Here is a 27255-nt window from a genome sequence, read left to right on the forward strand (position 1 = left end):
ACCGCTACTCAGTTCTGTAGTGTGTCATGCAGTGGTTTAACTCCACCGCTACTCAGTTCTGTAGTGTGTCATGCAGTGCAATGCACACACCTCAGCTGCTGACTCTAATCTCTGATGAGTTAAGTAAAGGCTCTGCCTTTACAGGCACACACACACACATACACACACATACACACACACATACACACACACATACACACACACACACACACACACACACACAGGCACACGCACACATACAGACACACACACACACACACACACACACACAAACCTGTGTACAAGCAGTTATAATAACTTTTGCTGTGGCTGCAGATTTTACTGGTTCAGGAGACATTGCTGCACAGGCATATCCATCAATACAAATGTATATATTTATATGTCTGTTTAAAGCTTGTAGCTGCTTTTAATGTGTGTGTGTGTGTGTGCGCGTCCCCTGTTCATGATGCTTTTGTCAATCTCCGTGACCTCTTCAGACTCTCTCTGCTCTAATCACCCAATCCGCCCTGAGATTGTAAGCTCCAGGAGGCTGACAGGGATTACTACACACACCTTACTCATCCCCATACTCCACCAACTGTCATTGTCAGATAACTCTTCAAAGAAGTTTGTGTGTATATCCCTTCACCTGTATGATTCTAGTATTCCTCGTTCGTCCCGGAGTGTGCTCACAGTGTATGAACGTTTGTGCGGGTGTATTCGATTAATGGCCAAAATAAAGGAAACACAGACATGAAGCGGGCCAACGCGAGCTGCCCAAACACCATCAGTGTATTTTGGCAAGGGTTCTATAAGTGTCTGAAAAGCTATTTGAGGGATGTGACACCATCCTTCCACAGTGGAAAATTCTGTCTCAGTCTGTAATCTCTATGGATTGTTCTATTTGGCTGAGATCTGGTGACTGAAACGGGCTTGGCACCTGGTTTACGTCGGCTCCACGCTCATGAAAGTGTCCAGTGGACGCTCCTGCCTTGGGAATAAGCGTAAGGGAATAGGAGACTGTTGTCCTACCAGGACAAATGTATCTTAACCCTCTCAAAAGCAGGGAAGATCTAAACCATGCCAAAAAAAAAAAAAAAAAAACGCACCTCAGACCATGCCGGAGCTGTAAGAACGTCTCATAATGGAAAACAAGCACTTGTGCGTATGGGTGTCCTTTGGTGTAAAGCACTCATACACTTGTCCGCTTCCCCAGAGCAGAGCAAAGGATGACTCATCTGACCCTCTGACTTGTTTCTTGCCCAACAGACCACTCATTACTCTCAACAGACCGTTGGCCTAGATTGATATTTTCATTCGGTTGTGGTCAGACTTGTTTGTTTATTCTGTTTGGCATCTCACACCAGTGCACAGATGTCACAGTTGAGGAGTTTGGGCTTTTGACCACAATTAAGCCCAGCTGGTGATGACTTGAGTGCCAACATCACCTTATCAACTGTTCCTCAAGGAAGCATCAGCGAATTAATCAGCCTTCATCACTGAAACTCCTCACAAACAGCACACAGAACCCGCCCTTCTTTCAAGGTCGTCGAGATCTTTTCCTCTAGGCATGAAGCAAAGGGAGACGGATCCCCCCTGCGTCTTTACGCATGATCCTAAACATGACGGGATGTGAATTGTTTCATTCTCTCAGGAACACCACCTGCCGTCAATGTATCTCACATTCCTTATTTGTTCAAGCGTTTCCCTCACTTTCGCAGTAACTATGCAATGTGTGTCTATGTATACTTTCATCTGTCTAATCTTTGTCTCTGTTCAGTGTGTGTGTGTGTGTGTGTGTGTGTGTGTATAGAGGCTTTATGTATGTGTGTGTAGAGTATATGTATTTTGTATCTTCTTTCCTGTCTAACACTGGTCTGTGTTGTTGACAGAGGGAGTCAGTGTGTGTGTGCCTGTGCGTGCGCTTATATGCGTTTGTGTGCTACTGACAGAGAGCAGATATCCTGTCATTGCTGAGACATTGCTGGCATGTATTTGTATCTGTTTGTGCTATCCGTGTGATTTGTGTGTATGAGAGAGTGACTGGCAGTGAAATGCCCATCTCTCAATCAACGCTCACTGTCAAAAAATTGTTTTGTTAACTCAGGTTGTTTTGTAGATTTAGAAGTTGCACCCAGGAACACAATCTTTTTAAATATCAACAGTGATCTAATCTCAAAAGTATTCCTCCAACCAGGGCTGAGATATAACCTGAACGTCACAACCAAACTCATGTACTCAATGTAATCTCATAGTCTCTCAGCATCCACTGAATACTCACTGCTCTGTGACCTGCACATGCCTCACAGAATGTTCCAGAAAACTAGAACTGCTAGAACTCATCTGGAGGTCCCAATAAGGTCCAAAATATTCCACTTTAATGTTAAAATGATACGACTAACATCTCAGAAACTTAAGCTTGACTCCTCGCCACAATTTACTGTAACTCATAACTGACTAAACACATAAAATGAATACCATACTGACAAATAAACAACATGAGTTTGTGACACCCACAGACCACAGTCAATGCCCCAGCAAACACACACACAAATACATGGCCCTTGACACCATAACATCTTAATTTGTAAATGACCATTCTATCAATTTGAACATAAGCAATAAACAGTACAATTTACATCTCAAATGTTAAGTAATTTCACAAAAGCCTTTAGTATCCCCTCTGGCCAGGTAGTACACACATAACACAAGATTTGAATCCCTCTCTGCCCCTTTCAACTTTCTGTTCACCGTATGCCTCCGGTGTTACTTCAAATAAAGAGTTTAAACAAGAGTTTTCAAGTGCAGAGAACCGAAATGGCATTTCAACCTCTTGTCTCCCTCATCCCTCATCATCAACATCACACATATTAAACTAAAGCACATCTGCTGTTGTAACAGCAGAGGCAGAGACCTGGACAGAAACCCAGAACACCTTAGTGTTGGTGTGTGTCCAACAACCATCATTAGTCCTGTTGCTGACACACTTTTGAAGACTCACACAGGTGATGTTTATCCTTCCGCATTTTCAACTGGTGTCTGGGTGCATCTGTACAACAGTTTAAGCGTTCTGAGAGTGTATAATATTTCTGTTTAAATGGGAAGAGTTTACACACAGTGCAGTCTTGTCATGCTATGTGTTCCCATGGTGATGAATCGACATATACCATGCTGTGCAGTCTGAGATTCGGATATTGGACTGAATGTATTCTAGTGTCTTAATCTACATCTCTGCAAACTGTATAAAAATCTATAAACTATGACAACAGGTGACAGCTCAGTTCAGAGTTAGTTAAATAGGTCTATGTGCATTTCCCTTGTACTTTCCCTCCAAAACCTATTTTCAAATGGATTATAAGTTCAGTGATTAAACACAGACAACAAAATATTTTGTTGAGACTGATTTTGTTATAAAAAAAAAAAAAAAAAAGTGGGAAACATTTGTTTAGTATGACGCATGTTTTCGTAATTTCATTGTCTTTGCCAAGTTAGACTTTTTCAAATTAGTGGATAAAATGCCCTCTCAGGAAGAGACAGCCTGCAGTTCCTCAATGTTAACAGCCAGACTAATCCCTCTTCAACACATGCACACACACACACACACACACACACACACACACATACACACACACACACACACACCCACACCCTCACACTCACACACACAAACACACACGTATCTGTGGAATGCCACCTCTCTCCTCTCAGAGCACTTCAGAGGGGTCTTGAGGGTATGTGGGAGTGTATGTGGGGGAGTAGTGGATTGGGGAGGTGGCGAGGGGGGGTCCAGGCGAGCGGAGGGGTAGCTATATGTCAGGTAACCTACCAAAGCTATAAATCTGATTTTGAGTGAGATGAGAGAGAGAAAGAGAGAGACAGAGAGACAGAGACAGAGAAAGAGAAAGAGAAAGAGAAAGAGAAAGAGAAAGAGAAAGAGAAAGAGAAAAAAATTTGTTTCGTCTGTGGCTTGTCTGTATTCCCTGGCTCACAACGATGAGATGTGACCAAAGCTTGTAAACTTTTGCTCAAGTCATTAAACACAGGCATGTACGGATATATCTATAGCCAAACTGTGTCTGTGTATGTGTTTGCATGTGTCCATGTGTGTATGTGTGTGTTTTTGTGGGGTTTGTTATGCTAAGATAAGAGATTTGAGGTTAGTGATAGATAGAGGAAGACTCCCATGAACACACACACAGATAACTATCACACTCAAAATCCCCAACTGAGCAATATCTTAAAGAAAAACAAACAACACTGCAGAAAATCACACCATTTCTCCAGAGAGAGAATTGTGTTTGTATGTGAGTGTGTGTGTGTGCGTCTGAGTGTGCGTCTGTGTGTGTGTGTGTGTGTGTGTGTGTGTCTGTGACTGAACTACAGTGTGGTACAATATCACTACATGAGTGTGGCATAAGAGTTCAGTTGATTCAGATTTTACCCATCTGCACAGACCTGAGACCTGAAAAGACAGTCAAATCACTGAACTGAAAATCAGTGCTGTGGGAACCATTCCCTGCTTCACTCAGCTCAGAGTTACAGACATAACCAGGCTGCTATCTTTACTGAGATGAATCATACATTTATTACTGTGACTTCTGTTGAAAAGTCACAGTACAAAAACAGACTGTATTGCTCATTAGATATTTATGTTTCGTTTGTCAAAGTTTCCCCGACTTCAGCTGTTTCAAACTGGACAAATTTGCGCATAGCTGTGCAATCACTGAGCTGTCACAGGACATATTGGCAAGTTTTGATTTTCAGTCTCTTATTTTTTTTTTTTTTTTTTTCAGTCTCTTATTTTTTACGTTATTGTTTACTGAGACTGAATCACTGATTGTAATCACCAAAACAAAAACAGTCCTTGTTGAGGCAGGGAGGACAGGGTTTATGGCTAAAGTAAACAGTGTGAGTGCTTAAATGAGATTTCAGTCTTTTGCTAGCACATACTAATGCTCTCAAAATTACTCAGAGCCATGTTGTCACGGTAACATGAAACAATGGCAGCCTCCCCTCCCCATCCTCCACCATACGACCCCCCCCTCCCCATCCCAATGCTGTCTGATTCAGAATCCCTCAGATGGGGTGGAGGGAAAAATAGGCCAAATGAAGAAAAGACCCCCTTGCCCACCACACACACACACACACACACACACACACACATACATGCACACATACACAAACGCACACAAACTTAATGCCCCCTCCCCACTCGGTACTGGTTACATCTCTTCTCAGACAGAGGAGCAAGAGAGAGCAAGAGACATAGGGAAAGAGAGAGAGAGAGAGAGAGAGAAAGAAAGAAAAAGAGAGAGAAAGAAAGAAAAAGAGAGAGAACTGGTTTAATACATCCTGTCCCATTCAGTACAGAAAATGCTGTGGGCAGAATTTGATTTTTAGAGAAAAAAAAAAAAATTTATGCATTGATTCTGAGTCTGAGCAAACTCTTACACAATTTATTTGAATTCACTCTTTTTTTTATCTTGAATATACTATTTCCAAATTGTATTTATTATTTATACATTTACACTGGACTTTTAAAAATACAATTACAATATGATTAAAGAAAAAAATTTAAAAGGTTTATGATTTTTTTGTTTATTTGTTTGAGTGATTAAAATGTCGCTGTGCTTTTTGTAAGTTGTGTGTTTGTAGTCCTTGTATAACCTCATGAGAGATCTCATTAAGGAGAGTTAGACGAAACAAATTTTTCTCTTTCTCTCTCTCTCTCTCTCTCTCTCTCTCTCTCTCTCTCTCTCTCTCTCTCTCTCTCTCTCTCTCAGAGAAACCTGTTGCTCTGTCACACTACACAATTAGCTACCACGGTGACAGTATTAAAAACCGCATACACTGCCCTGTCAGAACTCTTACATTCTCTCCATCTTGCCCTGTCTCTCATGATTAACGCTCACTCACAAACACACACACAGTTTCGGCTGTTTCAAGTTGAACTGTGAATTGAGTCTGAGTGCTGTGTTAAAAGTGAGGAAAGAGGAGTTGGACTTACCCCATTTAAACATCATCATCGTGAGTAAAATCGTCTTGTGCATGTTCAGGTGTATCCTCGCCATGGCCATGGTGGTGCCGGTGACCCGTAACCCTGGGTAAAACATTCTGAGTGTGTGTGTTTTCCGTTCAGAAGTGTTTCGTTCTGGGCATCCTGAAGCAAGTTAGAGTGTGATACAGTGGAGAGTATTTGGCATGTTACAAGAGGCTGGTCCTCAACTCTAATGAAGCCTCCACTGGCTTGTCCAGTAGGACAGAGTGAGAATCCTGAAAGAGAGAGAACACTAAAACACGACCTGGACTTATGTTCCCGGACATACCTACCTGCTCTGTACAGTGACAATATACTACATACGCCAAGGCACACTATCCTGGTATGCTTTTATGTGGAAAAGGATATACATTTTACTCCAGGATTAATCATCATATACCAGAAAATATATACTGTGGGCTATTATCAGTGTGTCATTTTACATGTAGATGTCATTTATGTCTGTGTGAGTGTGAGTATGTAGAATGGAATGGAAATGAATATCACTTCAGAGAGACAAGGGTTTTATTTTGAAGTTCAGATAATCTTGTTATCATTAAAACAACTTAAACACTAACTAGTGCTGCTAAGGCCAGTTCAGCCTGTCCAGTGCCAGTTCAGATTTTCCTGACAGTCTCTTTGTGAGTGTGTGGCTAATCTCCCCACAGCTCCGCCCCTCATAGGCTCCCCATGCTCCTGAACAGCTATCCAAACACTTAATCCTCCCTTGACCAATCAAAATCGGAAAGCCCCACACGCTGACCAATCAGACTCCCTATACTCATTATCTCAACCAATCAAAGGCACTGAATCCTACATCTCAAAAAAAATCAGAGCAATGGCTCTTGACCCAAACACCCAAAAGTGATTGAGAGAGGTTCAGAGACAAACAAGTGCTGGACTTGAGTCCTGACCAACCAGCAGCCCCTAAACCCCCCAAACACACACACAGACACACACACACAGACACACACACACACACACACACACACACACACACACACACCAGCTAATCAGCCTCATTAACCATATGAGAGCCGAACCATGCGACAGATGCTGCCAAAGAACCTGACGAAGCAGAAAAGCAGCCTTGGCAGCACTGTATAGGCATTATAGATTTAAGCATCTAAATATCATGCATACCTATTTATAAATGTAAATGTACAAATGTACAACAGAAACACCAATTTGTAAGTATATGACAGAAATACAAAACTATACAAATTTATAAATGTAAAATATCACAGTGTGAGCAACTGATTTACAAATATTGATATCGTGAAGAGAGAGTTACACCCTGAGGAAGGCATCTTGTTGCTACGCTCATGGCTGGTTTTGAACGTAAAGAATATATGTCATCAGACAGAATCAAGACTCAAAGATGCACAGAATCATGATTCTCCCTTTAGTCACACAGCAGCTGTTTCTGTCATGAGCCACTGCGTTCTTATCACAATGTTTTGCTTTATATGCAAAATAATATCTCCACAGTGTCACTCTCCGGTTCAGAATATCAGGGCCTTTTCCTAAACTCTGTGTGTGTGTGTGTATGTGTGTGTGTGTGTGTGTGTGTGTGTGTGTGTGTCTGCATGCTGACAGGAACAGTGACACACACTATGATTCAGTGTCAGAGGACAAACTGCACTCCTTTTACTCCTGTGCTGCACACAGTGAACAAACACTACAAGATACTTCAACCGAGAAAGAATAAAGAGCTTCTGTTCACAGGTATTTTTCTCTGAATCATCAAAAGCCATTAACAATATCGTATTAGCATTCCTAACACAATACGCGCGCGCGCACACACACACACACATGCACACTCAAGCACACACAAGCACACACACAAACACACACACACAAGCATCTCTATGCTTACGTTAAATCTCTTCACAATGTATTTCAGATACCTTGAGTTAATACTTGTTAGACTATGAAACAGTTCACACTCACTGCTGAGTGTGTGTGTATGCATGTGTGTGTGAGAAGAGACAGAGTCAAAGGACTAAGCATACACTATACTATATACTATACTATATCCATATAATACTATATCCATACACGTATGAATGTTAAAATGCTTCATGTTAAACACACTCATTAAGGGAACTGAAAGTATAAGATGACAGATCCCTGACGTGCCACCTCATCGGCCGAACGTGAACCGCAAAGACCCCTGAATAATAACCAGCTTAGCCTCCTACAGTCTCAGGGCTATTTCTCCTTTATGAAGCTTAAGCATGTAAAGCTTTGGTGAATTATACTCAAGAGGATTGGAGAGTAGATCACCATCATTTAAACAAGGTGAGTATGAAAACAAACTATACAGAAACCCTGAGGGCTTCATCTGAGAACCAAACATAAGAGCCCTTCTCTTCTCTTCTCTTCTCTTCTCTTCTCTTCTCTTCTCTTCTCTTCTCTTCTCTTCTCTTCTCTTCTCTTCTCTTCTCTTCTCTTCTCTTCTCTTCTCACCCCTGCCATGCTGTGCTCTCCTAATCTTTGATTTCTCCCTCATTATATCTCAGATTTCACTCTATCTCAGCTCCCATGGAAAGATTTCAGGGTTCAAGAGTTGGGACTGTGGGATTTTTTGGTTGGTCAGTCAGGGACAGTGGCTGCTGATGTGGTTTTCCAGTAGAGGTCTGAAGGTGCTCTTGGGTTGTCACAGGGAGGGTTGATTGAGTATCTGGGGTAACTCATTAAGTGTGTTTGTGTATGTCTGTGTAGACTGGACTCAGACAGGCTCTAACAGACAGAGGTTTGAACTGACTGGGAGAAAACAGGACCACAGGGTGTTTATGGGACAATGAGCTGCTAACGCTAATTGTACCTCAGAAGCTATAAAGTCATTTAGCAGGACCATTCTCATTTTACTGCTATCAGTGAACAGCACACTGAACCCCCCCCCCCCCCCCTAAACCTGCCTCATATCTGAATATCAAATACGCCTGTTTTTAATCTTACATATACCATTGTGTGTTGACAAGCTGTGTAGTTTCTCAAGTGTAAAATTCTTACATTCTTACCACACGGTTATGTGTCAGTGCATAAAAGTTTGCTCTTAATTTTTTTCTCACAGTTAGGGATTACAAGTAAAGGGGAAAATACTATTCATAACTGCAGGTCCTCAGAGTGTGTGATCTAATTCATCAGCATAAGAAAATCAAAAAGTGTCCAGTCCAAATCTGGGCATGAATTGGGATTTTGAAATTGCTAAAGCATATTTCTGGAATATATGTATGGTAGTCTCACTTAATTTTTGCTCTTCCAGAGTTGAATTTCTTTATATTCATTCCAAATAATTTCAACAATGATGTGAATAAATAAAACAAGAACTACAAAATAAAACAGACAAATATACAATCTATTTAAGCATTACACACAGATAAATTTGCTAAAGAAACTCCAACAGCAAAACAGCAACAACCACAAAAAAAAAAAGATTCAATAATGAGCTACAATACAAACATATTAAAATAACTCATTTTAGACTACCACAGTGGATTGGAAAGAGATACAAGATACTTGATTTTCCCTTGGGATTAATGAAGTATTTCATATTCATATTTGTATATCAATGACAGTTCTGAGAAATGGTTTCCCTCATTTTAAAGGAATTTCCTATACAGTTGTTTTATTATCTATTTTCAGATACATTTTTTTTAATTTCCAGTGTCTTCCTGTCCTGTGTGAGGGTTATGTGTTGTGTTGGTCTTCTTTCAAAAACCTTTTTTTCATTTCCAGTGTCTTCCTGTCCTGTGTGAGGGTTATGTGTTGTGTTGGTCTTCTCTCGGTACTCTTACCCACTGCTGTGCCAGTGGTGTGCTTCATTCTCTATCTCATTATTCCTTTATCTCACTGTGTGTTGAGGGAAAAGGTCACTCTTTAATGTCATCAGTGCTAAACTCTTACACTAATCATTTGCGTACATCACATATACACCATCTCTACAGACTTAAAGATTTATTTTTAGATGGCTTGACTCATTTCAATTTAACAAGTCCAAAAACATGCTGTGTTACTGACTTTGCATGATATTTTACACACAAACTAAATCAACAATCACTCCATGGTTTTTTTTTTTCATTGGCACTGCTGACATATTCAACAGGTTGTATAATCTGTTTTCTTTCTTGTTTTTGGGAAATGGAAACTAATCTCTGTTCCCTTAGATTTAATTGGATGAAATGGTTAAGGATAGGATATCTGATTGGTCAGTTCATTGCCAGTATCTATGGCATAGGTGGGCTTGGGTAGCCAGTATGTGAGATCCTGGGTGAGCTGCTAGTTAGCTAAATTGGATCAGAAAATGGAGCAGGCCATGGACAATGGGATTACGGGTTGCTGTATCATGTATAGAGCCCAGAGGTTAAGACCAGTTTAAGCCTCAATAGCAATACACATATAAGGCCTTGAGCTACACACATAGGGTAAGTCCATACAATTATATATGTATTTATAGATGATCCTTACAGACCAAAGTCATGATCCATGATCTATTCATGACCTGATTTCCTAAATACATTAATAGATAATTAAGGAATGAAATCATTGAAATCAGTTTCACTTTGAACCAAATACGGAGTTGAAATGTGTATTTGTGTATGACAGGTTGTTTTTCGTACAAGAAATGCATGCCAAAAATTTACTCAACACAAGGATAATGTTAGTGCACCCTTAGAAATCCATCAGACTTACTGAGAGTATCGATTGTTCTGTGCTGTGTAAGAAACCAGTTAACATTAGGAAGACAAGCACTGTTGTTTTACTGCTGAGGAGGTCTCTGGTTACCACATCATGGCCCATACGGAGAACCTCTAATACGATTACAGTGTTACGGGATGAGATGACAAAGCAGAGTTATGCATGTGCTCACACATTCCACACCACCCCCCCGTCCGTCCGTCAATCAATACAGTCCCATCCCAAATCTTTTGCCCTTTGACCCTCACTCTAGGTAGACATGCATTACCAGGGCTCCTGGCAGATGGGCGCAGGAGTTGAGGTTTTGACAGGAGCTGACGTCCTGAAACGCACTGCAGTGTCTAAGAACTGCACTAATACAGGAGTGATATGGGGGGGTGTCTGTCCAAGCGGTTTTGAGTGTTCCAACTAAGAGCAGGGGAGTTATTCTAATTGGATTTCAAAGGGTCAAATCTTCTTAGCTGCACTCAAACCACATCCCTTGAGAAAAACACACATTTTTGCAATTGACTACAGTCAGTTGAGTATATACCAATATACATTCATTTATACGGACCTGCATTCTGTGTTGAAGATCCTCCATTGTCTGTACTGATGTACGTACAGGAAAAGAAAAGAGAATTTCTGGTTGCACATAATTTGAGCAGTTTATTAGTGTCCTATACTAACAAGTACAACATACACCAAAAAACAAACCCAACACAATGCATCATTCTTTAGAAATAAAAACAATATAAAAATAATTAAAAATGAAAAAAAAAAAAAAAAATATTAGACTGCAACATGATCGAGAAAAAGATAGAGTTCTCTGGATCAAACCAAAACGTTTTTGTTACAAGATTTATACAATCATTTTCTGATACCTCTTAACTTCCTACCTACACTTCTGTCTTCTGGAAACATCTTTACATCATCATTAGCACAAGTATTTTTTTCTTCTCTGCTTTTCACACATATGCATCCATTTGCTCTGAGCTACTAAACTGTGAAACTATTTACTTCTCTGCCGGACCTGTGAACGACTGCACGCGCAGGTCTGAAACGCAAATACCCAGAGAAAACAATAGTAAAACTATGAGAACACTTTTTTTTTTTTAAATTGTCCAAAACGGTCCCCAGCCGAGGCGAACATCCGAAATTTGAATGTCTTCACCTGAGCCAATCAGAGGTCTGTATGTGCTAGTCATCTGTTCAATAACAGTCTGTCAAAAACAAAGCCTTCAAATCAGAAAACCCGGTCAAATTCAGTCTGGCTGGTGGTGGCAGGGTTTCTGTTTTGATTGGCTGGCTGCTGGGGCATGTGACCCCTCCTGCGGGGTGGAGCGAGGTACTCAAACATGGAGGTGTTATGGGTGGAGAGCATGTTTTTGAGGTCAGAGGGCATGGGGTCACACCAGAAGAAGTCGTGATTGAGAGCATCGTCACTGTCCGTTCGCTGGGCCGGGTCCAGAACCAGGAGTTTATCGATCAGATCCAGGGCATAAGGGTCTTTAACATACGCCTTCAGTCTGTCTTTCACTTTCCTCTTCTGGCCTTTCGGTAACTCCATCTTCTGGTAGAGCTCGTATTTCTTATCCACACCGGGCCATACCTGTCACACACGCAGACTACAGTTAGACACAACCTCTCACTACACATAACAGGGATGTACACTAACATACATTTTTACACGCTTTACTACTTTATTTTCACATGCTTTACTGGCACATGGTCCGTATGACATGTGCCAACAAGCACGGAATCTTTATTGGATCAGAACAGAACAATGCATGCCACTGAAATCAGTCACATATTGGGCTGCTTGATTCCTGGAAAATAGTCTTTTTTGGCAGGGGGATTTTGACAGATCATGGCTAAACAAGATTTTCATTATTTCTGTTTAGATGTTCGCATACACATCTGAAAACACACACACGCTACAACTGCAGATTTTCACACAACAGAGCCCAAAACAAAATTGTGAACATGGTCACTTCCTAACTACCTTTTAAAATCTTATTAGAGTATTAATCCTCCTCATTAAGAAATGGAGACTAAACTAGCTGTAGTTTTGTGTGTGGCTGTGCTGTACCTCAGGAGTGATGGATCCACACAGCTGGCTGATGAGGGTGAGCTGATGTTGTTCTGTGTTTCCTTGCATGATAGGACTCCTGGTCCACATCTCAGCCATAATACAACCAGCTCCCCACAGGTCTATGGGTGGACCGTAATCTCTCTCACCTACGCACACAGAACAAAAGACATTTACAGACCAAACCTCACTTACGCATACCATTTTAAGTGTGACGCTCTAACAGTGTTAATGGTGTGTATTATTTTAAGGTCACTCTAGGTAAGAGTGTATTATAAATGAATATGTAGATGAATGTATGTGAATGTAAATAACTGTAAATAAAGACAAGCAAATTAAGAGGATTAAATGAGAACAAGCAAACAAACAAATGTGGACGTTGAAGAGGTAATCAAGTTAATAAATATAGATATGAACAGATATATTAATACACAGATATAAACGAATGAATCTAGACATGTGTTTCTTACCCAGCAGTAGCTCAGGTGGTCGGTACCACAGTGTGACGACGCGGTTGGTATAGCGATTCCCCTGGCTGTTTTTAGCTAAACTGAACGCTCGGGCTAGTCCAAAATCGGCCAGTTTCAAAACTCCGTCTCGAGTTATCAGGACATTGGCAGCTTTCATATCTCGGTGAAGAATCTTAAAAAAAAAAGAAAAGAAAAAGAAAAAACAACAAATAAGTGAAGATCTGCGTTGAAGAACACAGCATTTCACCATATGCTTTACTGCAAGCAACATCAATCATGCAAATTATTTTACAATTTTATTTACAAACTAAAATGCTTTGTTTTCCTTTTGCATTCATCAGCAAAATAGACAGGTCAGAGTGAACAAGTGACATAACACAATTGAATGAATAACAATTAAGATAAAAAAAAATTGTACATCTATCTTAATGCAATCAATTTTCCTTAATGTTATCCTTCATTAGAAAAACAACCAACAAAAACAGAATCAAAGTGACCCGACTGTACTATAAAAACCTGAAAAACGTTTAAGAATCAAAAAGACGACAGCGAGAGAGGTAAGAGCTCACCTTATTTCTGTGAATGTAGTACAGCCCATTCAGTAACATCTGCATGACCTTCTTAATCTCAGACAGAGTGAATTTCACATTGGCATTGCTCAGGAGTCCAGCCAGATCATGTTCACAGAAATCAAACACCAGATAGATGCTGCCTTTGTAGCGGTTAAACTGTGTGGCTGAGGGTGAGAGAGAGAGAACGGAGCAATAAGATATGGAACACGGACCAGCCATGCTAAAGAGAGGACCAGCAGAGGGCTCGGGGTGAGACTCACCTTTTGTTCGGCATATCTCAATGAGATTGACGACGTTCTCATGTTTGAGCAATTGAAGAATCTTTATCTCTCGCAGCGCAGTGATGGGAAACTGAAATATATGGATACATGTGCGCGTAAATCAGAGAGAAAGAGAAAGAGAGAGAGAGACATTGCCAGATTAAAGTCTCAATTCCTGAAAAATCTGAAGGGATTCTGTCACAATTCTATGATGTTTGAACAGATATTATGTAATGTCTCACCCCCTCTTTCTCATTCTCCATCAAAACTTTCTTCAATGCCACTTTCTTCCCTGTCTGCCGGTGTTTGGCTTTGAACACCTCCCTATGGAGAGAACACATAGCGTTAACACAGCATAGCACGAACAGATCTCCCAATGTTAGCATTTTATGCTTCATTCCAGGCAACCAAAGCAAAGTGAACATCAACAAATATCATCAGAATTTGAAGATATCCAAAGTTTAATTGATTTTATCCATGGGATATGATGTCGCTCCTTCTGTGCAATATGGTGCACTATATCCTGTGACAGCCATGCTGCAGAGGTGTCAGCTCTCAAAGGATAAATGTTTCCGACAATAAACCGAAAATTGCTGGGTAAAAACGATGTAAACTACTACAGCCCAAACATTACACAATGCAGCGCCGCAGTCGAGACCGCCTTTAAAGGCTGAACATGTGTAGACGGCATTATGGCTCTGGACGGCATGATTTAGGCCTACTCAAATCTGTGTACAACTACAGGATTTCAATTATTTGTTAAGGTGTAAATAGTTTAAGGCAACCACACCATCGACTACTTATTTCTGAAATCTTTCTGGTTCATAAAATGACTACATGAAGCTGTCGGTTGAATTATCTGGTCCGGACTGACGTGACAAAACGGATCTTGCTAGCTCTGCTAGCCGTTGTTTGTTTATGCGACGAAACGTCTCGTTGACACGTTTCCGACGCAAGGACATGGAAGGTATAATGTCAGTGACATATAAAATATTGTATAAGTGTCTAATGTGAAATCATATCAAACCGACAGTTCTCTAATTTATATACTCTGTATACAATCGAAAATGTACGGGCTGCTTGATGTATGCTACGTAACAAGATGTGACATCAAGTGTGTTACAACGTTTTACTTATCTATGAGACTCCTAGAAATCACAAATTCAGATTAACTTACCCAAAGGTACCCTGTCCGATCTTAGCCAATTTTTCATATTTGGAGAATTCGTCGCAGAAAGGGAACTCAACGCCATCATAATATTTAGACATGGTGGCGGTCTCCCTGTCCGACCTGGAAGACAGCACGTTTAACAAAGACACGGGCATTACTTAGTTGTTAAAGGGTTGTTAGCCGATTTAACCACAAATTTAAGTGTAAGGACTCTTGATGATATCTTCTAACAAATTTTTGAGTCGGTGACTAAAGCACATCAAATAATATTCATGAATATATTCATACTTATCGGCTCCGCCGGAGCTTCCGGTTTTGTCTCGCTGCATCCTTGGTCTTCTTCTCCCGTTCCGATGAGCATCTACCACTGAACTAAAAAGCTGTGCTGCCATCTACCGCTTGGAAGATTATGCGTTTAACACATTTTTTTTTATTTCTGTTCTGTGAAGTTACCCCTATGCGACTGTTGCTATCGAACAAATATTGTTTCATCAGTATAAAACTTTGTGAGAGTTTGTATGCAGTGGTATATTTTTACAAGTGCCAGAGGTGCAGAAAAAAATACTCTTGGCATGACATATTTTGCGTATGCTCCTTTGTTTAACAGTACAATCAAACCAAACTGTAGATGTAAGCAGGAAAAGAGAAAACACAACAATTCAAGATAAAAAACATAGTAGATTGCTCTATTACAATAATAACTTCAAATTGCCTCTCCTTGGCTTTAAATGTATTTTTTGACAGGATGATCCCTAGCATGTGTCAAACTCAACAATGCACTGACTTGCACTGACTACAAAATGAAAATCTTGACTGGCAGTCCCGATCTCCAGACTTGGTCCTGATGAAAAACTCTAGAGTGAAGGCAGCGGGCCCTAAGCACCAGCTAAAGGATCTTGAATGATTCAGTAAAGAGGAATGTACAGAAATCCCCCAGGCATGTTCACCAATACCACGAAAGACCTCAGAACACAATCCAGCAACGTTTTTCTTGCCAAAGTGTGTTTGAATATTCAAGCTCAGTTCTTTTCATTAATCTTTTTCCAAGAGTATGAATGATTCTAAAGGAAACTGTAATGTATGCATTTGGAAGAACAAATTTACATTCGCTGGTGAAAAACATCAACGACACTGGATCTCATTTATATGTTTTTTTTTTTAAATTCTGTATTACATCCAACATATTTTTAATACTAAAATCTCATTTTACACATATATACATTTTAAACAGATCATAACAATGTTGTATATATTTAAAGAGAGCAAAGATTACACTGGACATAGGTATCATAAATAGCCCATCAGTTTTTACTACAAAGGGAGCTTTACTGACCACTATATGGTTTATGTAGTGTTTTGGGCATATTCTCAGACACACTTGCTTAATGCATGTCTTTGTAACCGTGCATTGATGTGATGGTCAGCAGGCTGATATGGGAGGATGAATGTCTGGGAGGATGTCACTTTTGTAAACTGTTTAAACCAAATATTTCCAGTCTTTTCACATGTGATCTACTGTGCCTTAATACCATATGTGAATGTGAATTCAGATAATCCACAATCTTCAAAACTCAAGAGTTTAACGTCATCTCTGGAAATGTCAATGTTTAAAACTACAATGAAACATCTTGTCAAAATATATGTCATGCAGAGAGGTGGTGCTAATTTTAACTCAATAATATCTTACAAAAGAATAATAACCTTCTCCAGAGATATTTAATGTCAAACTATCCAACACGTCTCTCCCTGACGCTATGTTCAGATAGAGGCAGCGTACAACAAAACAAGCGACTCCTGTACTGGCAGACAACATTTGTGAGAGTCCATCCATTATCATTAAACAAACCATATCTTAAAAGAAAAAAACAAAATAAAATATCTCTTTATGACAAAAAATGTAATCCATCCAAAACTTCCCAAAAGAGTCCATGTAAACAGCTGTTACTTCAAGTAGACCAAAGTGGGTTTGATAAGTTGCCTGTAGAGAAAGGCACTGAGAAAAGTATTTGGCAGGAGCCATGGCTGAAGTCTTCTACTTCTACTAACTGACACAGACCACCAGAGCACTTAATCAGGCAGTGCCCTGCAGCAATAGGCCCTGTCTGGTAATGACCGTGTTTAGCAGTGATGCTAGAATTGCTTAAAAAAATGTTTATTAACCAGAAAGGCTCCTCTCTTTAAACCTACAGTATTAACTACCAGTGATACATGAGAGAAACACACCCTGAATTGGCCGTTAAGAGGCCAGGGCGGGGTCTAAGTGCTTTAAAACCCCGCCCACCAGGTGGAGGCTGCCTGTAATGAGGACGTGAATAGCCGCTGCCTCTCGGAGAGGTGCAGCTTTAGCCAAAACGCTTGATTTAACTGGGATGACTGGTTTGGTTGGGTCGGCGAGGACAGAGTCCCTTCCCTGTGTGATCCACTGGAGGGCACTGAGGATGCAGGGAAACACCAAGGTCTCACTTCTGCGTTCGGCCACAAGGGGGAGACTGTCCCCGATCAGTAGCTCTGCCCCTGGCTTTTTCTGGCCAGTCAGCACTCTCCAGCTCTGCTGGTTGTCCAGACAACGGGTAAGCATGTTCTCCACAGAGACGTTGAAGTTCTGCTGATCTGTAGGAAAGGGGCATGCAGACACACATCATTAACACATTAACGCGAACATCCTTCACACTGCTGTTAAAACTAAAGTCCAACAATTCACACTGATGGAGAGCAGGGCATAAGGTCTGACGCCTTTACACGAGGTTGGGCTGTTAACATACTGAAGTGTTGACACATGCCGTAAGATGAGATAACTTCAGAGATATCAAGTAACCATAGGGCTACGGGTTTGAATTCCATGACAGCTCTTTGCCAACGTTCCCTTATTCAAGGCACTTAACCCCAAAGTTGTCCCAGAAAAACACCACTGAGGGCTTAAGGTGTCAGTTATACAAATGAAAACTTATGTAATCATCTGAGACAGGGGTTAGAGAAATGCTACACTGTTTGTATTGGTTATTAAGTTTTTGGCCCACTATATGTGAATGAACTGATGTCAAAACAATTTTGTATACTATCCCTGCTTTGTAAATGGTGTAAACCAGGGATGCCTTCATCTAAATCACCAGACTCTTAATACTCTGCTGGTCTGGAGGGCATTCTTCACCACTTTTCCAGCATAGACACGCCCCCACATCCACTGTGCTGTGATTGGCCGATGCTCACTTAGGCGGTTGTTGGCTTGGCTGTGGCTTTGGTCCCCAGTGGAAACTCACGTGAAGCAGAGGCGTCCTCTAGTCCATGACTGATGTCCGCTTTGTCGTTGTTTGTTATTTTCACGTTGGAATTGAAACCCTGAGAAATCCACTTTGAATAATTTGCTGTCGTTCATTAGAACTGAATCATAGCCTGGATTCCTGGGCTCATGACAGTCATGGAACAGTGAACTCTGTGAGGGCGTGTGTACGGGAAGCCCGTGGTGAAAAAGTGTTGGGGGAGGGGCTAGGCTGGGGCCAGGCCTGGACTTGGGCGTCCCTGGTGTAAAGGGTAATTGGTATGTAGACAGTAGAGTATACAGACTGCTGGAGGCATTAGTTGTGACTATGCTGCAAGCGGTATTTTACCTGCGTTACATGTTGCAATGGCCTCTGTGATGTTGGGACAGAACACAGCAAAGTCGAAGTGACACGGCTGAAACGCAAACAAAAACAGTCACACAAAAGGAATGATTAACACTAAACACACAGAGTATTCCTCTCGCTGAAACAGTGCATCTAAAATCTTCCATTCTTTCTTTGATGTTGTTTTTTTGACCAGACGGCTTTTTCCCCACAATTTGGCATGTCCAGTTCCATGAACTGTGGTATGATGTCTCTGTGGTCACACAACCCCTGTGCAGGCGTGGGAGGGTGGGATCTAGCACACGCACCCTCCAATACCATGCCTGTTCCCCCTATCCTGCCCACCCAGGCACCAAATCCTCCAAATTCATACAAAGTTTATGAACAAACGAATTAACGTCAGTTCATTAATTAGCATAAACTACATGCTGAGGAGTCTGAATAGGAACATTTACATATTAATGACCTGGCTTTCCTTCTGTGACACTAGAATTTCACACAGTCACCATTCACACCGGAGTACGACGACAGGAATCCAGGTTTGGTGCATTTATCAGTCAATATAAACTCTATAATATGCTTAGAGGCCTGGGCTGACGGATGAGAAGAGGATTCGGTTTAAAGTCAGTGAAGACGCCGTGCTGAGCCATTACTACTGAGTACTCACCACAAGCAGTTTGAGCATGGCCGCACAGTCCCTCTCCCCTGTCGCATTAAATAACAGCACTCTGGCCACAGGACCCCTTTGCAACACACACACACACACACACACACACTTCATTTAATTCCATTTCTTAAGTCATCAGAGAGCCAGTATGAGTCAGAGATAAAGGTAGAGTGAATAAAGGTTGTACTCTGCGGTTCTCTCTTGCTGAGCAGCTGCCTCATTGAACCAGCGCACACAGGCCAACGTGCTGCGCGTGGTGTGAGCGCCGTCCAGAAAGTATGTGACCGGGTCGTGTTTCAGGGTCTGAGTCCGACCTGGCCAGTTTGCTTCTGCCAAACCTGGACGCGCGCACAGGGAACAGTCAGTGAATATTAATGCCACCACGCTGCGTGCTGTTATGTAATAATGATGAGGTAATGAGAGTGTGTCACGGCCCTGCTGTTCCTGTACTCTGAGTTGACAGTGAGAATAAGGGCATGACACTGTACTGACCTTTGAGCATCAGAGGGTTTGGCTCAAATCCCGGGGCTATGGACAAACCACTGAACTCAGTCACAGAGGGTATATCTACAGGAGAGAGGAGATATTCACATGTACACACAAACTCCTACATACAAACACACAGCACTGTTACAGAATGTCTGAACAGGACAGCAGAGATATCCAGAGAAACACACACACATACACTCTTTATTGTTACACAAGGCACACAGAGAGAACAACTTTCAGATGCAGTGACATCCCATCACACTGCTGGGTTGTTTGAGAGAACAGTTCAAACACATTATCTAAATTATCACTCTGATTCAGCGTTTTACAAATACAGTCCTGGATAGCGTCCTCACTGGATAGCATACGCAATCTGGATTTATTAGTCCACCGCTCAAGATATAAAAAAAAAAACATGACCAATCAAGAGATAGACAAAAGCACACACGCACGCACAAAGTGATGTGTACCTGGCAGGCAGCGTCTCTCTAGCCACGTGTGTGAGAGCTGCAGAGCGAGAGATGCATTGCTGCGTTGGTGCTGACCAGCCAAGCCCAACATTAGCTGTCCCTCCCCAACCTTATAGTCATCCAGATCAGGGCACATCGACAGGGGACACTGGGGGTCACACGCACACACACACACACACAGACCAGAGAGAGAGAGAGAGAATCAGAACTGACACACAAAGGCACGGACGGACAGACGACTCAGTAATAACATAGAGGTACAGTCAGTAATTCAGTGTCCGTAGGTGGTGCAGATCTCAAAACACAAAGAATACAACATGAGGAACGTGAAAGTGTTCAAATGCATGTGTGCATGTGTGTGCGTGTGTCTCTCACCCCAATCTCTTTAGCTCTCTCCTGTAAGACATTCAGTGGACTCTCAGGCTGTTTCACAGTGAACGCTGGCACACCTTGCTGCACCAAACACAACATAACAACCACGTCAACCAGACACAGAATAACAACCAAGTCAACCAGACACAAAAAAACAACCAAGTCAGCCAAACTTAACATAACCAAGTCAAACTAATATTTACTTTAACAGAGAACAAAGTCTACAATCACTTAATGAGTGATTGAAAATATTTCCTCTGTTTTCTCAGCGACACAAAAGTACCCCGTTCTTTGCAGGCACATCAAGCACAGGCCATGAGCATGAAAAATGTCACTTTCTCAGCAGGCTGTAAAACATCTCTGGGGGGTATTCCAAGTATGTGGTTTACTGACTAACCTGGATAAGTTAACTCAGAGTAAGTAGTAAACCTCCTAATAAAAGAGCCCTGTGGCTTTGTTTTGTTAGGAGAATGAAGCTAAGGGCCCTTCTATTAGGAGGTTTACTACTTACTCTGAGTTAACTTATCCAGGTTAGTCACTGTACCGCGTACTTGGAATACCCCCCTGGTGCTGTCTGTAAAAGCAAAGACTGAGGGGGTGAAAGTGACCCTGTGTCTGTGCTCTGAGAGTCGAATAAAGGAGCAAACCTTAAAGATGCCTCCTTTCTGCCAGGCAATCTTCTCTATAGTGTCTCCTAATATGCTTGTGTGATCTATTCCCAATGAAGAAATCCCACACACCCATGGCTTCCTGTCACAACACACAATCACACACAAAAACTGTTAGTGTTTATGACAACAATGCCACAAACACAAATAATAAAGAAATCACAAACATCTGAAGGACACATCTGGAAAAGATATTAACTTCTCAACGAGAATACTACATATTCACAGCAGTGAAGTTATTCAGTCGATGTAACAATGCAGAGCCCATGAATTAAATTATTACTTGTTTATTTTCGAATGTCAACTAGATGGACGATGTTGCTCTCCACAACAGTTCATTTCAAAAGATCATTATGTAATGATTTGTCTCATGGCAACTAAGGCTAAAACTTGTCTTCCAAAGGTCAAAGAATATTATAAATGACATGCAGCTATATACTAGCAGCATGCTACCAACCACACTGTCCAAAGAAGCATGCGTTTCAAATGCTCTGACTAAATCCGTCTGACCAAAACGGCATGCTGTGGTTGGTGTGCGGTTTGTGAAGTCACGCAGAAAGATAAAATGGAATGCTGCATTAGAGTGAGTGTGCTAACACAAAGGCACACTTAGACACGCTAGAGCTACCACCTCCCTGGCACTGGGACAAAGGGCACACAGACAGGATGAGAGAAAAGAGTAGGCAGAAAAGAGAGGGAGACAGGATGAGAGAAAAGAGCAGGTAGAAAAGAGAGGGAGAGAGAAAGACAGGACAGAGAGAATGGGACATAGTGAGCAATATTTGGAAAAAGACACGGTCCGCAAGGTGAACGGTTTGCTTTATTTTTTCTTTGAACCTTTACCCAACACACCCTAAACAGTTCTTGGAAACCGTAGGGCAATCCATCTCTGGTTTAAACAGTTAAGACTATGAACATGAACCTTTTTTATTTTTTTTGTATTTTGAGCAGTAAAAGAACTTTTGCCTTTGGCAAATCTCTTGCTCACCTTATGATGTTTGTGCAGTCATAAGCTCCACCAATCCCCACCTCAATGACTGCCACGTCAACCTACATAAACACATACACACAATATTTAAAAATTAGCCACAAATCTTAGCTAAGGTCAGAGGTCAAGCACAAAGGTTGTACTGCTGAAGATAAACACCAAAAACCAGCTTTCATGTTTTTCTTAGACAGAGAACAAAGTAGAAGACTTCATGATAGGGATAAAAGCAAGGTCATAATATTTGCTGAAACAACACCCCCCCCCCCCCGATAAATAACTTGATCCCCAAACAAACAGTTTTTAAAAACCTCCCTTTGAGAAGTGGTGCATACACAGATTGTGAATGGGGCAGAATAAGATGACATTTAGAGACTACAGCTGACACCACATGACCATTTAGAGACTACAGCTGAAACCCTGCCCACGCTGTAAGCTATAACACAGATGGCAGAGTATGAGTTACAGACACACTGAGATATATGTAGAATATAGAGTCATTCATATGATGGGTGCATTTGAGAACCATGAATATTGTCAGAGAACATAACACAAGGTCTGTCCCTACAGAACAGATAAATTCCCAAAGTGGGTGAGGGTTGGAATATCCAGCCACATTCCAGACAGCACATATAGGAATGACTGCTGTGAGCACAGTGAGACTGGATTATGGAGTTACTCACTTTCTCTTGCAGGAAGACATGGAAGGCTAGGATGGTTAGGAACCGGAAATATGCGGGCATGCTGCCACCATGGGCATCCTAAAAAGGCAGAGGTCCCTAAAGGTTAGAATACAAGGTCTTCTTTTCACCTTTAAAAACTTTTTTTTGTGGAGAATTCTTTCCTACACACAGAGAGAACCCTTCACGGGCTCATAATTAATGACATGAAGCGTTTCCTCACATGACTGTAGTGCGTGGACAATTAAAGAACGCGACGTTTCACATTTTCCCATAAACCCAATCAGCAGCACACTTGATACACTGATACGCCAATTGTGTGGAAGAGACTTAGTTTACTGAGCCCACTGAAATGATCAAAGCACACATAACTGTAGAGAAGATGAGGAAATGTGAGCATAAAAACGTCTTATGTAAAAACAGGATTTGAAAGTTCTCCAAATGTCAGCCAGTCCACAAGATCTTTGACCAGTAGGTTTCTATTTGAGCCCACAAAACAATTCTAAAAAGTGTTTCCAGACTGGGCACAATTCTGTTTCACATTCAAACAGTGACAAACTGAGACAATAGGGATAACCCTCAGACAACCCTAAGCCTCTCTGTACCAAGTCTGAATGAACCGTTGTACATTCCAGCGTTTTGTAAGTGTCCGATTATCCAACATTTTTGGACATCTGAGGACATTTGGACCTATACCCACCTTGGTCTCATCCAGTCTCCCGTACACCTGCCAGAAGTATTTTGTAAAGAGCTCTTTACAGATCGGCTGACCATTGATTCTGATTCTCTCTCTCACTTGCACTAAATGTGGAGAGCTGTAAGTGAGAAAGAAAAGAGATGTGAAGTCATAAAACAAGAGCATTACAAACATAAACAAACGTAAAGTCCTCTTTTAAAGGATTTACTTGCAAAGATTCATTTAGGAAAAAGAGACCAGAGCAAAATAGAAACACTACAAAGGTGACACTGCTCTTCTTGTGTGACTTACTCAGACATTGATGTATGAACAGTACATTTCAGTCCATTCACAAATGTATAACATCTATGGTCTGAACTATGTCTGAATGTACTCCGATGACACATTGTAAAACATTATGTATTCCTACTACTCTTATTGGTAGATCATACCGCTGTCCTTAAATTCAGTGTTTCTATTTTTGCATGGTCCTGTTTAGCTTGGTGACAAACAGAACAAAAATTTCCACCAGCACAAAGTCCAACGTAGATGCAATTTCTCAGGTTCGCTATCCCGCGCACACATACATGTGAGCACACGCAAACAGCCTGTTACACAACTGTGCCATGCACATTCAGGTTGTGAACTCCAACAAGTGAGTCATCTGAATGAACAGCATTCCACGTTACGCCGGCTTTTTCTCCTCGTTAAACATGTGACATGAACTTAATTAATAATCCCGACTATAAATACAAAACAGTTTATCTTTCCGGATGAATATTAACAGAATAGAGAGAATGAAGCTGCCTGTGAACGAAAGCAGTAAACTACTAACTTAACGCTTCCCGGTTCATAATACCATTCATCATAAATAAACAAATATGTAAATAATATAACATATTATATGTAAATAAACACACCTATAAAATCCAGTACGGAACCCATAGTTTCGAAGAATCTGTTCTGTGAAGGCACATGTTGACCCCTGTGGAAGAAAATGTAAGAAAAGTGTACACACAAACACATCAGGGAAAAGGAGGCAGTTCATTATGGTTCTGTACTGAATGCGGCCACTGGACAGGTGGGGATGGTGAATAGACCCACACATATTTCTTGCACAGTGAGATGTGGTCTTTACCTTCCCTTTGGTCCCTGTGACATGAATAATGTTGAGATGATCAAGCTCATCCACCTGACAGAAAAAAAAAAATCGCCCTCAAGCATCATCCAATGCACACACACACCACAACGGTGTTCATACAGTTAATGCATACAGCACGAACAACAGACAACACCAGTCAACACCCATACAGAGTGAGACAAAGCTCACACACATTCAACACGGTATTCACAATCTCGCCAGGCAGCTTGTACAATTAACACACACTCACACAGACCAATAAACACACAGCTTGTAACAGTTCTTCTCAATCTCACCACACATTTCAAACAGGTGTGGTGAGATTCACATGCTATCTGATTCAAATAATTCACATGCTTACTGTCGCCATCTTTCACTTCTGCTGTCTTGTTACCTCGAGCTGATGTAACTACGTATTCTAAAAAGTGCTACTGTTACCCCCACACATTGTCCAAAAGTCTTAGCTTACATGTTCCTCACCAAACGCAGTCACTTTTTTTTTTTTTACTTCAAGTAAATTACTATGAATATGTGTGAATGGGTGGGCAGATGTTAATGACTGTAAATGGTGCATATGTTTTAGTGAGTGGTTCAGAGATCTGTGTGAATGTGTGTGTTTGTTTGTTTTCATGTGCCATTAGTGAGTTTTGTATGAGTAACAATGTGCATACCTGTAGGCCTGATCGCTGCAAGAATCCCCTCATAGCCTCCAGCTGGAGTTGAGGGTGTCCCCGCTCTCTCCTCACCTGTTCAAGTGCACTGGCATTTGTCTGCAGCGTATTCAGTGTGCATACTGCGTCCTGAAATAGCAAATGCACAGTCCTATAGCCTTTACACTGAAGCCAGTTACAACACAGTCTAATCTTCTCATTCATCCGCCTCATGCACTTCCAGCAAAGCAACATTTTCGTAAGGACAAGAAGTGTGACTCTCGACTTCATTCTGAGAGTGAGACGCTAATTTTATATTAATTGTCTTGGACTGTTGAGCCAAATGAGTTTGGGAAAGACTGAGGAACAGCATTTGTGATTGGAAAACAGAAAGCGTGAATTTCAGCAGCAGCAAGAACTGAGATATTCTTTTTTTGAACTGAACTTCGGTTCCCTTTCATAACAGGCTACTTAGTAAATGTTTAGCTAACAAAATGTGCAAATGCAATTTTCTTCCCCAACGACGAAACGACTGATGCCGTTTATCCGTTGTTGAATAATTTGACAGGGGACCCTCATCCGCTCCCGCACCTGGACTCTCAAATTTCTTGGAACGAGGGAAAATGAAGGGGTTGACATTTAAGAGCAAATTAAGACACTTGCTATAGTTACAGGGCGGGCACCGATCAGCACAAACAGATAACTGTGTTACTGTTAAAATGCTTGACTGCGACTGAGTTACCCCTGTCTGCCATGTTAATTTAGCCTAATCAAGTTAATCTAACCTACATCTCAAATATGCCCTACTAACCAAAAGTTTGGTTAGTGTCGTGCATTTCAACCTGCAACTCAAAACTTTCTTTCAAACTTTAGGACTCGTCTCCTTTTGATATGTATTTATCACCAAGAGAAAACCAAGTACATGGTTAAGGTACCATTAATTTACTCGTTAGTTAACTATTGGTCACCAAGCTAACGTGAACTAGCTCTGTAAGTTAGCTGCATACACTTTGCCAAGTAGGGAATGGGAAATGTCATGAGCACGCACCAAGCCAAACCGTTTATCTACCGTCCAGCCTTTCTATCTGACGATTTACTGTTCTCAAGAGTTCATACCCCCTTGACTGATGTAACATGTAACGTTCCTTGAGGACCACACAGCGTGATCCGAAACAACTTTTTTTTTTTTTTTTTACACAAAAAACCTTTTCTGTGAACCTTAAAGATGGACGATACTATTGCTGAATGTGAACTTCATCTGAAATGTCAAATTGGCAACGTGCCGACGTTAAGTTGTAAACTTGGCGCTTTTATGTAAGTGTAGAAAAACATTCAGTTATAAAAGAAGTGCTGACCAAGATTTAACCAATGTGTTTCCTTACCTGGTATTCCATTCTACGGAAATGTGGAGCTGCCTTTGTGCTGGAATATCTCAATGTGAGCTTGCTATTGTTCTTCCACGGTTTGTGCTGGTAAGAAAAGGCGGTAAGTGGAGTCCAGTGCCTCCACATGCGGCACATTCGCACCATCATAGTGCACAACAAGGCTCAGGAAGTCACAACCAAATTTGGGGGTTATTCCTGCGTTAACG

The 27255-nt window shown here is 41.3% G+C and overlaps 3 protein-coding genes across 3 annotated transcripts in view; all 3 read right to left on the minus strand.

The window, feature by feature from the left end:
* Window positions 1-6092, minus strand: part of crb2a (crumbs cell polarity complex component 2a) — a 20943-nt gene extending 14851 nt beyond the window's left edge. Inside the window, exon 1 of the mRNA XM_030767940.1 lies at window positions 5987-6092. Coding sequence (XP_030623800.1) covers window positions 5987-6092 — 106 coding nt within the window. The remainder of the gene's footprint in view (window positions 1-5986) is intronic.
* Window positions 6093-11505: 5413 nt separating this feature from the next.
* cdk9 (cyclin-dependent kinase 9 (CDC2-related kinase)) lies at window positions 11506-15599 on the minus strand. Its single transcript, XM_030769101.1, has 8 exons — window positions 15553-15599; window positions 15271-15384; window positions 14336-14417; window positions 14094-14184; window positions 13831-13997; window positions 13262-13433; window positions 12792-12940; window positions 11506-12311 (listed from the first exon to the last, which is right to left on the minus strand). Exons 1-8 carry the CDS (start codon window positions 15591-15593, stop codon window positions 11946-11948), a joined length of 1182 nt encoding a protein of 393 aa, XP_030624961.1. The 5' UTR covers window positions 15594-15599; the 3' UTR covers window positions 11506-11945.
* Window positions 15600-16402: 803 nt separating this feature from the next.
* fpgs (folylpolyglutamate synthase) lies at window positions 16403-27198 on the minus strand. Its single transcript, XM_030767215.1, has 15 exons — window positions 27047-27198; window positions 25686-25814; window positions 25012-25065; window positions 24794-24858; window positions 23898-24012; window positions 23201-23278; window positions 22521-22582; window positions 21512-21614; window positions 20868-20945; window positions 20493-20640; window positions 20026-20100; window positions 19721-19871; window positions 19534-19609; window positions 18870-18936; window positions 16403-17874 (listed from the first exon to the last, which is right to left on the minus strand). Exons 1-15 carry the CDS (start codon window positions 27194-27196, stop codon window positions 17501-17503), a joined length of 1725 nt encoding a protein of 574 aa, XP_030623075.1. The 5' UTR covers window positions 27197-27198; the 3' UTR covers window positions 16403-17500.
* Window positions 27199-27255: the final 57 nt, after the last annotated feature.

Source organism: Chanos chanos, chromosome 3 (genome assembly GCF_902362185.1).
Source record: "Chanos chanos chromosome 3, fChaCha1.1, whole genome shotgun sequence".
NCBI lineage: Eukaryota > Metazoa > Chordata > Actinopteri > Gonorynchiformes > Chanidae > Chanos > Chanos chanos.